Source organism: Phocoena sinus, chromosome 15, assembly GCF_008692025.1.
Source record: "Phocoena sinus isolate mPhoSin1 chromosome 15, mPhoSin1.pri, whole genome shotgun sequence".
Classification (NCBI taxonomy): Eukaryota; Metazoa; Chordata; class Mammalia; order Artiodactyla; family Phocoenidae; genus Phocoena; species Phocoena sinus.
In genome coordinates this window covers 46,938,597-46,952,548 of record NC_045777.1, presented here as the reverse complement: position 1 = coordinate 46,952,548, position 13,952 = coordinate 46,938,597, and the positions used below count along the sequence as shown (strand labels likewise).

Genomic DNA, 13,952 nt, shown 5'->3' with positions numbered 1-13,952 from the left:
GACAAATAAATAAATAAATAAACAAACAACTATATTTGGAGATTTCAATATCCCTCCCTTAATCATTGATAGAACGAGAAGACAGTAAATCAGTAAGAATGTAGAAGATTTTAAGAATACTATTGACCAATTTGACCTAACTCTACCCAACAACGGCAGAATACACCTTCCCACATCCACATGGAATAGTTACCAAGTTAGATCATATTTCAAGCTAGAAAAGAAGTCTGAATAAATTTAAAAGGATTCAGGTCATCTAAAGTATGTTCATCCCCAACAAAAGACATCACAGGGAAATAAAACTTCAAATCAACAGCTCCCATAAACATCGATGGAAAAATTCAAATAAAACCTTTAATAAATTGAACCAATGTATTAAAAGGACAATGTCATGATCAAGTAGGCTTTATTCCGAGAATGCAAGGTTGGTTTAACTTAAGAAAATCAATGTAATTCACCATATTAACATTCTAAAAAAGAGTACTTATATGTTTATCTCATAAATGCAGGAAAGGTATCTGAAAATTCACATTCATTCCTCATAAAAACTCTCAGAAAATTAGGAGTAGAAGAGAACTTCTTCAATTTGATAGAGGTTATTGTTGAAAAACCTATAGCTAACATCATCCTTGGTAAAAGACTGAGTGCTTTTCCGCCAAGGTCAGAAACAAGACAAGAATGTCAGTTCTCACCACTTCTATTCAGAATTATTCTGGCGGTTCAAGCCAGTGAAAAAAGACAAGAAAAGAATCAAAAGAATATACACAAAATTAACATGCAAAGTTCAATTTTATCTCTGTATAATGGCAATGAACAATCAGAAATTTAAATAACTACCATTTACAACAGTACAAATACACAGAATACTTAAATCTGACAAAAGATGTTGTCAGATTTAAGTATTTTGTGTATGCTAAAAACTACAAAACATTTCTGAGAGAAATGAAATAAGACCTAAATAAATGGAGAGATATCCCCTGTACATAATTTCGAGGACTCGATATTGTCAAGTTGTTGATTGATCAATGAAATACCAGTCAAAATTTCAGGAGGAATTTTTAGAGAAATTGAAAAAGTGATTTCAAAATTCATGAGGAAGTGGGAAGGACCTAGCACAAAGAAACTATGGAAAGAGAACAAGGTTGTAGGTCTAATGCTACTGACTGTAAGATTTATTATAAGGTTTTTGTAACAGACAGTGTGGTAATGATGTCAAGGTCAACAAATAGATGAACGGAACAGAATAGAAGATCCAGAAATAGATCTTTCTATTTATCTTTCTATTTCTAGATCTAGAAAGATCTAGATCTTTCTAGATACTCAGCATATAATCTACAGTGACAAAGAGCAGATCATTGTTTGCCTGTGGTTGGCAGAGTGGCCCCGGGTGGGAGGAAGAGCCATACAGAAACACAGAAGCTTTGGGGAGTGATGTATATGTTCATTATTTTTATCGTGGTGATATTTTTATAGGTACCTATAGGTCAAAACTTTTCAAAAGCTACACTTTAAATATATGCTGTTTACTGTATGTCAATTATACCTCAATAAAGCAGTTTTTTAAAAAGCCCTAGTGCATCTTTTAAGTTACACAGAAGAATAAGAATAAAGGAGGAATAACTAACATCTACAGAGAGTCAGAAGATGCTAAGCATCTCTCCATCCACCTGTCCTTATTTTATCCTCAGGACAACCTTATGAGGTAGGTGCTGCTCTTAGCCCCTTTGTACAGATGAGGAAACTGGGGGATCCCTCACTTTCCCAACGCCACATGCCCTGTAGGAAGGGAGGCCAGGATCTGACCCAGGCAGCTCATACAGGGCTCGAGCTCTGAACCACTGCGGGTGTTGATTTATTCTCATGTCTTGCCTTTGTCTTTTGCAGAGAGAAAGCACAGAAGAAGCTGCAATGGAGGAAGCTTTATCACCAGTCCAAAGTGGAAACACTAGTGAAGCGGAGGTAGGGCTTGCGAGGGCCCTTCAGGGGGCCAGTGCGGCTCACTCCTCTCCACCTGCGTCTTCCTGCACTTTCCTCGCCAGGCCTCCCGCCTTCTTTCCCAGTTCAGAGCCGCCTCCTTACTCAGGACCTGCTCCACAAAGCCTCCCTCGGTGAACTCTCACTCCACTGTCATTAGACCTTTATTCTATATCCCTTGCACAGCTTGGTCCTAGAAGTTACACTTTCTACATCAATAATTTGCAACCATTTCAGTAAATAGAATCTTTCTGTTCTTCCCATTGTCTAGAGAGAAAACATTTTGGAGGGGCAAACGTCTGTAAGAGTTTTCTACTGCTCTATGTAGAGTACGTTCACGTACACACTTATGTGTCTGATGTGTCATTCACACGCATCTCTGGTTCCAGGAACTGCTTCCTCCTGTTACAGATTCAGGCCAAGGGGTGGTAGCATCTTCCACCAGCTGCCAGGAGCGGGACATGCTTCTGGAAGGAGTGGGCCCCAGGCGGGCACAGGTCCACTTTCCGAGCCTCACGTTGGCATGTGCTGCAGGTCCCCTACCAGCTCCTCTGGCACTGCTCACCCCTCAGCACCCTGAGAATGGGGGCTTCAGTACCTGCTCTTTCCCTGGGGCTGTTCCTGCAGGCAGATCGCCACCTCCGGGGGCAGTTGGAGAATCAGCCCCCAGCTCCCCTGCCTTTTGGGTAGGACAGCTCCCAGGGGTGCTCTCCACATCTCCCCGAGGTCTTGGCGGGATTGACAAGTAACCCACTTGTTCATTGTGCCGCGTTGGGGTCCTTCTCTTCCCTCCTCACTCGCCCACTTGCCTCGCAGAATTTCCTGGCATCGCTCCCTGCGTGAACTTAGCTCCTTTTGCTTCTGGGGAACCTACGTTAGGGTGTCCACTCCTCGTGCCCCAGGGAGGAGGGAGCAGGGCACGCAGCAGAGGGGAACAATCTCTCTCCAGTATTTCTAAGAGGGTAGCCATTTCTTTAGGGACCCAAAGGAGGATGTGGAGGGGGTCAGGGTGGTCCATTCTGCATTAGATGCACTGGCATCCCAGAGGGTATCCGGGTCAACAAGGAGGATTGATTTCCCATGTTTATCTCCTCTCGCTTCTGGAAAAAACCACTGAAATAACCGTAAGGGAAGAATAAGGGCACAAATCCACACAGACAAGAAGACTGGGAGAGGAGATATTGGAACACGAGCACTTTAAAGGTGTTTAGAAAGAAGGAAATCGATGGCGGGGTCTGCACTGGCTCTTCACAGCTGGGGAAGGTGGAGGCCGGGCACCGTGATGAGGAGGGATTCTCCACGTGTGCCCACAAAGAGCCCGGGCCCTGGGGCTTCTGCAGAAGGCGGGGCGAGGGCTCTGTGTGACAGTCTGCCAGGCGGTGTTGGGGACAATAGATTCCCTGCAGAGGACACTTAGCTTGTCAACTACCCCCCAAGTGAAAGGACCAGGTGATCGTTCCCTGAAGGGTCGAGCAGAAGCAGTTCCAAATCCAGTGCACGGTGCGAGGCTGTGTGATGGGGAAAAGACAGAGAATAGGCGGATCAGTGGGATTCTCCATTTCACATGGAGGAGCCCCTGCCCTGTCCTCCCGCCCTGTTCTCCAAATACAGAAACCAGCATAATAGTATTCAGAAATATAGAGGTAAAGGCCAAAAGAAAGGAAAAAGTTGAAAATGCTCGTCAATGGGGGAGTAGGAGGCTCCTGACTTTCTTTATAACCTTTTAATGCTAATATTAGTTTACTTTTTACCATACGCACGCATTACTTCAATTTCAAAGAACTCCGAGAGGATCTCGGAGTGAATCGTGTTCCTCTCACTGAGCTGTAACACCTCCTTCGATGAATGAGACCTGACAGGACTCAGCACTAACTCTCCAGGTGGCTCCGGGCAATTGGCTCCCGGGGCTCCTCCTCACTAGCAAACCACCTGAACAGTCCCAAGATCCAAAAATTCTTGTAGCACAAAATCACAAGGAAAACTGGGGACAGAGGTGTTTTGCTTATATGGAATTAATACGCATGTAGTAGTCCCATGCTCTAACCTCTATCCAGTGATGCAGTTAAAATATGGATCCTGTATCAAAGACCAACTGAGACCGTTCGTTTTCTGACCTTCGCGCGAGAACTTGTTTCCATCCTCAACAATTTTGAAATCTCACTAAGAACACCTCCTTCCTGGCTCGGGGCGGTTTGTTTCAGGTGAGCCAGTCGCAACTGTCCTGGGAACGGTGTCCTGTGGAGACGAGACAGCCACTAGCCCTTTAAATGGTAGAAAATAAATAGGATTCCCAGTTGAGTTCCTCCTCTCTCCTTGCTGTAGGACACAGAAAAACTCAGTCAAGAGGACAGTGTGGATTACACGGATTACTGCATCAGCAACACGAGCTCAGCATCCATCTCTCTGCCCGAAGAGACCAGCAACTTCCGCCCCATCTACAAGGGTGCCCCCACTGCCTTCTGCATCCAGCTGTTTTGTATTGACGAGAAGCACGAGGCAAGGTAAGCGCTGGTCCCCAGTGTGTCTGCTGCGCGAAGACCTTCTCCTGGCCTTGGTGGCCCAACACTTGAATCTTGCAGAGCCAGGGGTTTCCAAGCCTGGCTGCCCATCCTCATTTCTGGGGAGTTTTTAAAAACCACAGATTCCTGAGCCCCACTTCCAGACTCCAGCCCATAAACTTTGGGTCAGACCCACAGAACTGGGCTGCCCAGGGTCTGGAAAGTCATCCCTTCCTTAGCCACATGCTGTTCCCCATTCTCTAGAGTTTGCATTTTGGGGGGACTTTGGGTTTAGGTTGCTGCTTGTCTGGAGTCTTTTAGTTGCAAGCAATAGAAAATCCAGTTGAAGCTGGCTTTGGAAAAATGGAATGATTGCCTCACGTAAGAAAGGATAATCCAGTGGTGGGACCGATTTTCAATGTGGCTTGATCTAGGACTTACTAGATACCCCAGTCACAGGCCAGGCTTCTCACTCTACCCTCTACCCTATTCCTGAGCTGACGGTGGGGGGCCAGGCCAGGCCATGATGATGGCTTTGTCCCTTGCTCTGTGCTCCCCACTGAATCGGGGCTGGAGTCTCAATCTGAGAGGGGTGTTAGCAGGACACCCATCAACAATCCAGGGCAGCTGCCAGAGGTAGGAGGCCTGGTCCCGGGCAGACGAGGCTTCCTGTCCCTCCAGAACAACCCCGTGTTCAGTGCTCGCTGCGCCCTGTAGTCTGGATTGGACCCCTGCCCTCGGTGCCTAGATTCCACGGCCCCTTTGGGATGCCCACATAGTTCACCATTCCGTCCACAGAACAACGTTGAAAAGGAAAGACTGGCCCATTTTGATAGACTGGAAGGTTCCAGACTATCTTTAAGATGACCAAGAGCACCGCTGGACACATCCGTTTTAGAGGATGTATTTAATCACATTCCCAGTCTCCTAGCTTTCCTTAGAACCATGCTTTTCTTGGACTTTTTTCCTTTCAAGTTTTCAATTTCTTTGGAATTGAAATTCAATTGAAAGGTTGAAAAGGGAAATCTTTTTATTCTAATTATATTGTAGACATCTAAAAAGCCTGTAAACCCTTCTAGATCTGTCGTGTATATTTATTTCCCCCTGTGCATTCGGATAAGATTGTGCTTTTTGAATTTTCAAACAAAAATTTGATGACCCATTATGGTTCGCCTATAAATATACACCTGCGGCTGGTCAGAAAATCTTTTGCATATAAAAGAGAAAAAGATCAGAGTAGCTTATAATATGCCCATATCTCCCCCGCAGCACCTCCTAAAAGGAAGGGAGGGATCGTGTCCACAGAATGACTATCTTGCTTTTTGAATGTGTAGAGATTTTTAATTGCTATAATAGTACTTTTGGTTCTAGAAAAACACTTCAATTTGAAGCTTATGCCTTCTGCAGCTGATTACTATTCAGTTAGACACAAATTCTGGTTACTGGTTGGCTAATCACTGCCTAAGCGGGGAGAGCCATAGGTCTCTTTAAATATGCACTGATGCTGCATTTGCTTGCAGGTCAGTGACAGTTTCTACTGTCTTGTTTATAGGTCACTGGACTTTATGAATTTTGTTTTCAGTCTTTTTCCTGTAAGTACATGTTGAATTTTGAGTAATATAATTGATTTTATAAGCTAGAAAAATTATAAAATAGTAGGATGCCATATTCATTGTCCAAACATTTAATCTACTATGAATGTTAAGGTTGGAACCACTTCTCTGTTCTGAAAAAAAAGGTTGAATGACATGTCCTGAACTCTTAAAAGTAGAAAAGATTGTCATTTTCAATAATTTTTCAGTCATGCTGTTGTAATAGTTTTCTTTCAATGTATAACTTATTTTAGAGATTGCTTCATCAGTGTCTTATTACAATCAAATCATGAATAGAATGCTGGTAGTACATGAAAATGTCAGGAATTACTCTAAAGTGAGTTAGACTGTTGTATTACTTTATAGTTTGCTTTGGCTCAAAGAATGCTGACACCATTAGATTGCTTTTCTGAGGGTAGGAAAGTGGGAACTTGCAGTTGATCTTCTGGTTGGTGGCGCCTGACACATGGGATTGACTTGACCCTCTACGGTTGGTTGGTGGATGGCCCCAGGCAGGCACACAAGTGCAAACAAGGTTCTCCATCTCAGGGTGTCCAGGCCACCTCCTCCACTTTTGTTTCATGGTCGTCAAGGGATAGAGATTCTGACCAACCTCTCATCACTTTATGGGAGGGAAGAAAGTGGGGCAAGAAGACAATTTAGGTTCCTTAATTGGATTTTTATGACTTTTTCCATGGCTGGTCTATCAGTTTAGTCAAGTCAACAACCGTGCTTCTTCAGTTAGCTAATTACGGGCAAATTATCTATTTTTTCATTTTTCCTCGATGTTCTTTATACCAAGGCTAAAAAACAAAATAGGTTTAATTCTGTTGCCTGAAAGCTATGTGATCATAGATTGTATTTCCTCATTTTGTTAAGATGATGAAGACTTGGCAATGATGTTTTCCATCGTAATTTTTTTGGATTAATTTTGAAGCTCATAAAAGACTGTAGATGACCCTGAGGGAGGGTTCGCAAAGCCGGCTTCCCTCCGAGATGCCCCAAAGTAAATTCAGTAAGTTCAATTCATTCCTATTTTGAAGTCCATGCAGAGACAGATCTTCAGTATTATTACAAAAGCAATGCTGGCTTTAAGATAGTAAAAGACATGTTTACTTTTTAATTAATTATTTCAGGATATGGGTAGACAGAAACAAAATAGCTTCGTCACTTCATCCTTAATCCTTCCCATCCATGTTGAAGCAACTCATTACGTTCATTCTCTTTTATGGCTGAGTAGTATTCCATTGTGTATATATACCACATCTCCTTTATCCTTTCATCTGTCAATGGACATTTTGCTTGTTTCTATGTCTTGGCTATTGTGAATAGTGCTGTGATGAACATTGAGGTGCGTGTGTCTTTTTGAATTAGAGTTTTGTCCGGGTATATGTCCAGGAGTGGGATTGCTGGATCATATGGTAGGAATTACTCATTTCTCCCAGAGGAAGCCCCCCAGGGCTTGGCACTTAGTCCTTATTTTCAGCTTGAGTATTTCGACAACGTGACTCGCAAGTTCCCCAGAAGGAGCTGTGTTATTTTGCTAGAAAGAAGGAAGATCAGGTGAAAGAGTGATTCACTCCTTTGGGTTGCACATGTGTCCCCAGGGTTTTGGATTCGCCCAGGCAAGGCCTTCACAGGGTTCAGGAGGAGGTGAGATGCCAAAGGGACAAATTAACTCTGGGAAGAGCAAGCTGCTTCTGCAGGCACCTGGCAGAGGGTCATGGTGGACGTGAGGAGCACAGACAGTCCATGGCAGCACTGTCCCATAGACAAACTCTAAATGTTCCAGCAGCCACATTATAAAAAAAAAGTAAAAAGACACAGGTGAAATCAATTTTAATAATATATTTTACTTAATGCAATATGTCCAAAATTTAATGATTTTAATATGTAATCAGTATGCAAAAGTATTAATGAGATCTTGTACATCCATTTTCTCAGTTTTTAAAATCCAATGTGTATTTTACATTTAGGGCACATCTCTATACAAGCACTAAATTGTCATCAGAAATCCTCACTCTGCTTCTAGATTTTATAAAATTTACAGTTGAACGAGTAGATTCACATACCCAAATTGTTCTAACCATACATAAAACTTTTCCAATAACTGAACTGAGTATCAGTTTTTATTTTATTATTTTTTTCTTTTCCATTATGGTTTATTATAGGATATTGAATGTAGTTTCCTGTGCTATACAGTAGGACCTTGTTGTTTATCCATTCCATATGTAATAGTTTGCATCTACTAACCCCAAACTCCCCGTCCAACCTCCCCCCACACCCACTTCCCCGTGGCAACCATAAGCCTGTTCTCCATGTCTTTGAGTCTGTTTCTGTTTCGTACATAGGTTCATTTGTGTCACATTTTAGATTCCACGTATAAGTGATATCACTTGGTATTTGTCTTTCTCTTTTTGACTTACTTCGCGTAGTATGATAATATCTAGGTCCATCCATGTAGCTGCAAATGGCATTGTTTCATTCTTTTTTATGGCTGAGTAGTATTCCACTGTGTATATATACCATGTCTCCTTTATCCATTCATCTAATGGACGTTTTGATTTTTTTCTATGTCTTGGCTATTGTGAATAGTGCTGCAGTGAACATTGAGGTGCATGTGTCTTTTTGAATTAGAGTTTTGTCCGGGTATATGTCCAGGAGTGGGATTGCTGGATCATATGGTAGCTCTATGTTTAGTTTTTTGAGGAACCTCCATACTGTTCTCCATAGTGGCTGCACCAATTTACATTCCCACCAACAACGTAGGAGGGTTCCCAAGTATCAGTTTTGAAATGTAAATTTAATCAAATGAAATAAAATTAAAAATTCGGCTCCCCAGTCTCACTAGCCACATTCCAAATGCTCGGTGGCCAGACTCAGCTCCTGGCCAGCATATTGGACAGCGCAGTTACAGGTCAGGACACGCAGATCCCACTGCCCAGGTTAACTCGCCCTTAGATCTCATCACCCAAGTGGGACCGTGCCATGATAAAATACACAGACATCCATTGATGTGTAATCACAGGACTTTAGAGCAGAAAAAGGCTGGAGCACCACGTTCTCATCTCACAGAGGTGGGGACCACGGCTGGCGGCTGGTGCAGCATCACTTGGTAAACCCAGGGCCTTTGCCATGACACTGAGCAGCCTCATCACTCCTGGATACAAGTGAATTTGCAAACGCAAACGTCCTTAGTTTAAAACTCTACTTCTGGAAAAGAGCTGTGCTGAATGGGTCCTATGATTCACAATATTCCTTTATTCGGGTTTCAGTCAAACACAGATATTTTCTCCATATTCTGGAGCACAGGCTCTGGACGCGCAGGCTCAGCGGCCACGGCTCACGGGCCCAGCCGCTCCGCGGCATGTGGGATCTTCCCAGACCGGGACACGAACCCGTGTCCCCTGCATTGGCAGGCGGACCCTCAACCACTGCGCCACCAGGGAAGCCCTTCTCCATATTCTTGCAATTGCTTATCCCCTGAATTTTCTGATTACTTTCCAAATGATAGGAATCTTTAACTTGAATACCATCTCCTTTACACATTTTACTCCTATTTAGTGTTTTATGGCAGGAATTTGTTTAGTGATAAATGATTTTTATCTCGTCTCCAATCATGCCAGGACAAGAACTTCTGCGTCATTTCTCTGCCACATCTCACCCCTGAGTTTGTCCTCATACAGAACTTCGTGAAGATTGTCCCCTTCAACAACTGCACCCTGGACCAGGACCTCTACGTCTTCCATCGGGCAGGATTGCTCAAGTAAGCAGATGCGCGTTTGGCCAAAAGATAGTCCATGAAGTTAAAAAAAGAGAAGGGAACAGGAGCTCCGTGACATTTTAATTTAATGATTTATTTTTAAAATTGTCTTATTGGCGGAGGACTTGATCAAGTGATTTTAACCAGTCCATTTAGGGGAAGAGTCATGGTGAAAGTTGCTGGTCCAGTCAGATATTAGAGCATAATCTAACTCCAAAATAGTCAAAACAATAGCCATGTTGACATTTCTATGGCTGGAACAAGGTAACACAAGAAAGAGTCCCACCGCAGACCCCAATAGAGTAAGAATTGGACGTGTGTCTGTGTGTAAAGGTATTATAGACTGATGTATATGACGGCATTTGTGTTACAGTGAGAAAAGGAAGGATTATTTTGTAAGTGGTGGGACAAAATAAAGATAGAAATGCTCTTCATATTCTACAGTAAAATAGATTCCCAAGTGATTGAAGAGTTAAATGTAGATATTGCAATAGTTAAAAATTAGAAACTGTTACCTACAGTGCTAGGTTCTGGGCCAGATTCTGAGAATACAGCAGTGAACAGCCTACTGGTTGTCACACATCCTTTCAAAGCTTATAAACACTCCTCTAAAAGTAAAACTGCATCTGTGATGGGTGTACCAGCAGTGGGTCTGTGGGACTATGGAGACGTATCATTGGGAGATTCAGCCCAGTCAGAGGAAGCTTTCCTGAGGAAGAGCGCTGAGTTCTAGACAAGGCGTGTGAGTGAAGATTGAACTTGATTGTGCCTCAGGATGGGGAAGGTCTTTTTAGAACATGGAAGAAAAAAATTAAGATTTTTTTTTTTAACTATATGAAACTTCAGAACCACTCTAACTTAATTAAAATGCAGCTGACTAATGGAAGGATATTTTTAACAAATATAACAGACACAAGGTTGGTATATTTTATATATAAAGAGCTTTAATAAATCAATTAGAAGACTATTTAACACCAAAATAGAAAAACTAACCCCCCCACACACAAATGGCCAGACTGTTTGCATATGAAAGAAACAAAAAATCAGTGGATATTAAAAAAGCTTCAAACTTATTGCTGATAAGGGAAAAGAAACAAAAGCAAGAATAAGACATCATTTTTGGTCAGTTGGCGAGAATTAGAATATAGAAACATTCAATTCTAATGAGAAAAATGTAACTCTTGTCAGAATGTAAATAGACGTAAAATTTCAAAGGGCAATTTGGCCAGAACATTAAGGTAGTTTATATTTTTTCACTCTTTACTTCCAGTCCTAGAAACATATCCTAGGAAACTTGTTGCAGAGATGCAAACAAAAATTTACATCTGAGGATTAAAGAACATTGGAAATACTCTAAACATCCAGTAGTAAAGAGAATGTTTAAATACTTTATGGTACCTATAGGAAGTAACCTGTAACTATGCTTACAGTTCATTTTAAGAATATCTAATGATTAGAAAATGCTCAGAATGTGATGTTAGGGTAGAAAACCTATCAAATAAAACAGCATTTAAATATGACCAAAATTTCTAAAGAAGGAAAAAATGCATGAACAAAGTAGACTAAAAGGACACATGCAGATGTAGTTCATGCCACCCAGGCCCCCTCATTCAGGACTAATTTCGCACCTGCGGGATGTGTGGACGCCACCAGCTCAAAGCTGGGTCCCCTGCCAAGGAGACTGCCCTGGACAGAAGAGAGGGCTTTGCCCAAGGTCCGCCCTCCCGAGGGCAGCCTGCATCCAGCAACTAGTCTGTGTGTGTGGAGGCGGGGGAGGGACACCTCTGAAGGGTCTTCCCAGGGCCAGGACGCCCCGAGGTGTCAGCTGGGCATTTGTTGTGACCCCGTGGCTTGCAGTCCGTCTTCACCTCTGCCCCGACCTGCCCTGCCCCTCCCCATAGGTGTGGAGGGTCCCAGGAGCCACCCTTATCACCCCCAGCATGCAGATCTCTGTGTGAGGCTGCCTTCTGGGGAACACGGCCAGCGGCGCTAGAGATGGCCTGTGGTTGCCCCGGGGTGGTAGGAGGACTGTCATGGGTGATTTTTAATTTCCTTTCTCACATTGCCTAAATTTTGGAATTTTCCTATACTAACCTTGGATATATCAAGTGGTTGAAACCCATCAAATAGGCTTAAGTAACTGGAGAATTTATTACTACACAGAACCAAGGGAAGACTCCGAGGGCAATTCAGGTTCCATACGTGGATTATTAGCTCTGTTGGATCTCTATCTCTTCCGAGTTGACCCCTTCTCAGACACAGTGGTTGCGGGATGAGTGAGGTAGCTCCAGGCCCTTTATCACTTAAGTCCACCAGGTGAAGAGTGGTGGGGATGCTTCTGTTCAGAAGCCCCAACACAGAAGTCTTACTGCATCTCAGTGGCTCAGATTGGCCCTCTGCTGGCTGACTTTGAACCCATCACCGGGTCAGAGGCTGCTGGTTGGCATCCTTGGGTCTGGTCCCAAAGCTCAGGGCTGGGTGGGGGAGGGGTGCATCACCTATACAAATGTGGAGGCTTTTCTGGAGAAATGGGCAATGGAGCTGCTCCCCACACTTCCATCTTGGGATAGGACCAACTCGATCAATAGGAAGTGAACAGTAGATCTATTACAGGAACAATGTCAATACCGTCCATTTTCTATAATTTAACTTTTTCAAGCTGTCTTATTCACATAGTCTCATTCTTACAAAATATTATGGAGCTCATCAAACTGTGCATTTCAAATGGGTATATTTAATTGTATGTAAATTATGCCTCAGTAAAGCTGCTACAAAATCTTGTGACAAAGGGATTGGTAGAGTAATTTCAGAGAGCTTTCTCTATAATTGATATATTAGCCTTTTAAGTGAAACTTTGAGGAACCTTCTAAACGATCACTTTATAATTGGGGAATGGTTAAATGAATTTTGGCATATTCATTCAGTACATTATTATGCAGATTTTGAAAAAATAAAAACAGATCTATATCATACTGTATGGAATAATAGCTGGGATGGTGAGAAAAGCAAGGGTCAGATGATAATAGTAATAATCGTAATGACAGCTTACATTTATGGAAGGTTTGTAGTGTTTCAAGGACTTTCTTAATCACTTTCCATGTGTCTTTACGCAGTGACCTTATTAGCTAGATACCATTATTATTACCCCCATCTTACAGGTAAGGAAACTGAGACACAGAGACGTTAAGTAACTACTCCAAAATGCACACAGCAGAAAGTAGCAGAGCTGGAACTGGAACGAAGGCAGCCGGCTTCCAGAGCCAACTCATAACTGCCTCACGTATTGCTTCCTATGCTGTGTTTTTAGCGTAAAGCTGTTGTAGCAGAGAGACCCTAAAGCACAGTGGCTTGAGCCAGAGGACAGTTCTGCCTCTACCACACAGTGGTCCAGACAGGAGCAGGTGGTCTAAGGAAAGTCATGGCTTTTCCCCACGAAGCTGTCCAGGGACCCAGTTACTTCTCTCATTGCTCCTCCATCTCATAGAGCAAGGGTCTCACCTACTGTCTGTGTGGAGAGTCAGGGGTCTGCGAATTTGGATGGGAAGAAAAATTACATCTTTCTGTTACTAACCTCTGATTGAAGTTTGACGTGTCCTTCCACTGTGAATGGAGGCAACAAACCTCAGAAGTGTCAGCGAAGCCGTGACTTTGTAGCCCGTGGAAGTCACGGATATTCTCCTATCACCTTACAGTTGTCGCAGACGTCTCAAAATATGGATGCTCCTCGTACTTTGAAATTTCAGTAAATTTATTCTCAACCAAAACTTGTTACTTGATGCATTAATGAGGAGGCACAGATATTACCAAAACACACATTTTAAAAAACATTTTGATAGCTCTACTTGATATAATTTGTTGTCTTTGATTTTACACGTTGAAAAGCATCAGTCTGAGAAGGGGTCCCGAGCATCCCCAGACTGTCAGAGGGGCCCATGGGGCACACAAGTGTTAGACCGCCGTCAGAGTGAGCTCTTTTCCTCTTGGTGCTGTCAGCCGGCTTAGGGCACCGTAGTCACATTTTAGCCACGGGGAAGGGTGCAAAGAGAAAGGGAGGGGAAGACTGTCCTCTTACGGAAGTTACATCACTTCTCGTCACAGTCTGTGCTCAGGAAGTTGGTTGCATGG

General features: G+C 43.0%; 1 protein-coding gene across 1 annotated transcript in view; it reads left to right on the top strand.

The window, feature by feature from the left end:
• Nucleotides 1–13,952, top strand: part of CFAP61 (cilia and flagella associated protein 61) — a 264,938-nt gene that overhangs the window by 75,425 nt on the left and 175,561 nt on the right. The window contains exons 10-13 of the mRNA XM_032604424.1: nt 1,885–1,959; nt 4,297–4,475; nt 6,025–6,064; nt 9,691–9,830. Coding sequence (XP_032460315.1) covers nt 1,885–1,959; nt 4,297–4,475; nt 6,025–6,064; nt 9,691–9,830 — 434 coding nt within the window. The remainder of the gene's footprint in view (nt 1–1,884; nt 1,960–4,296; nt 4,476–6,024; nt 6,065–9,690; nt 9,831–13,952) is intronic.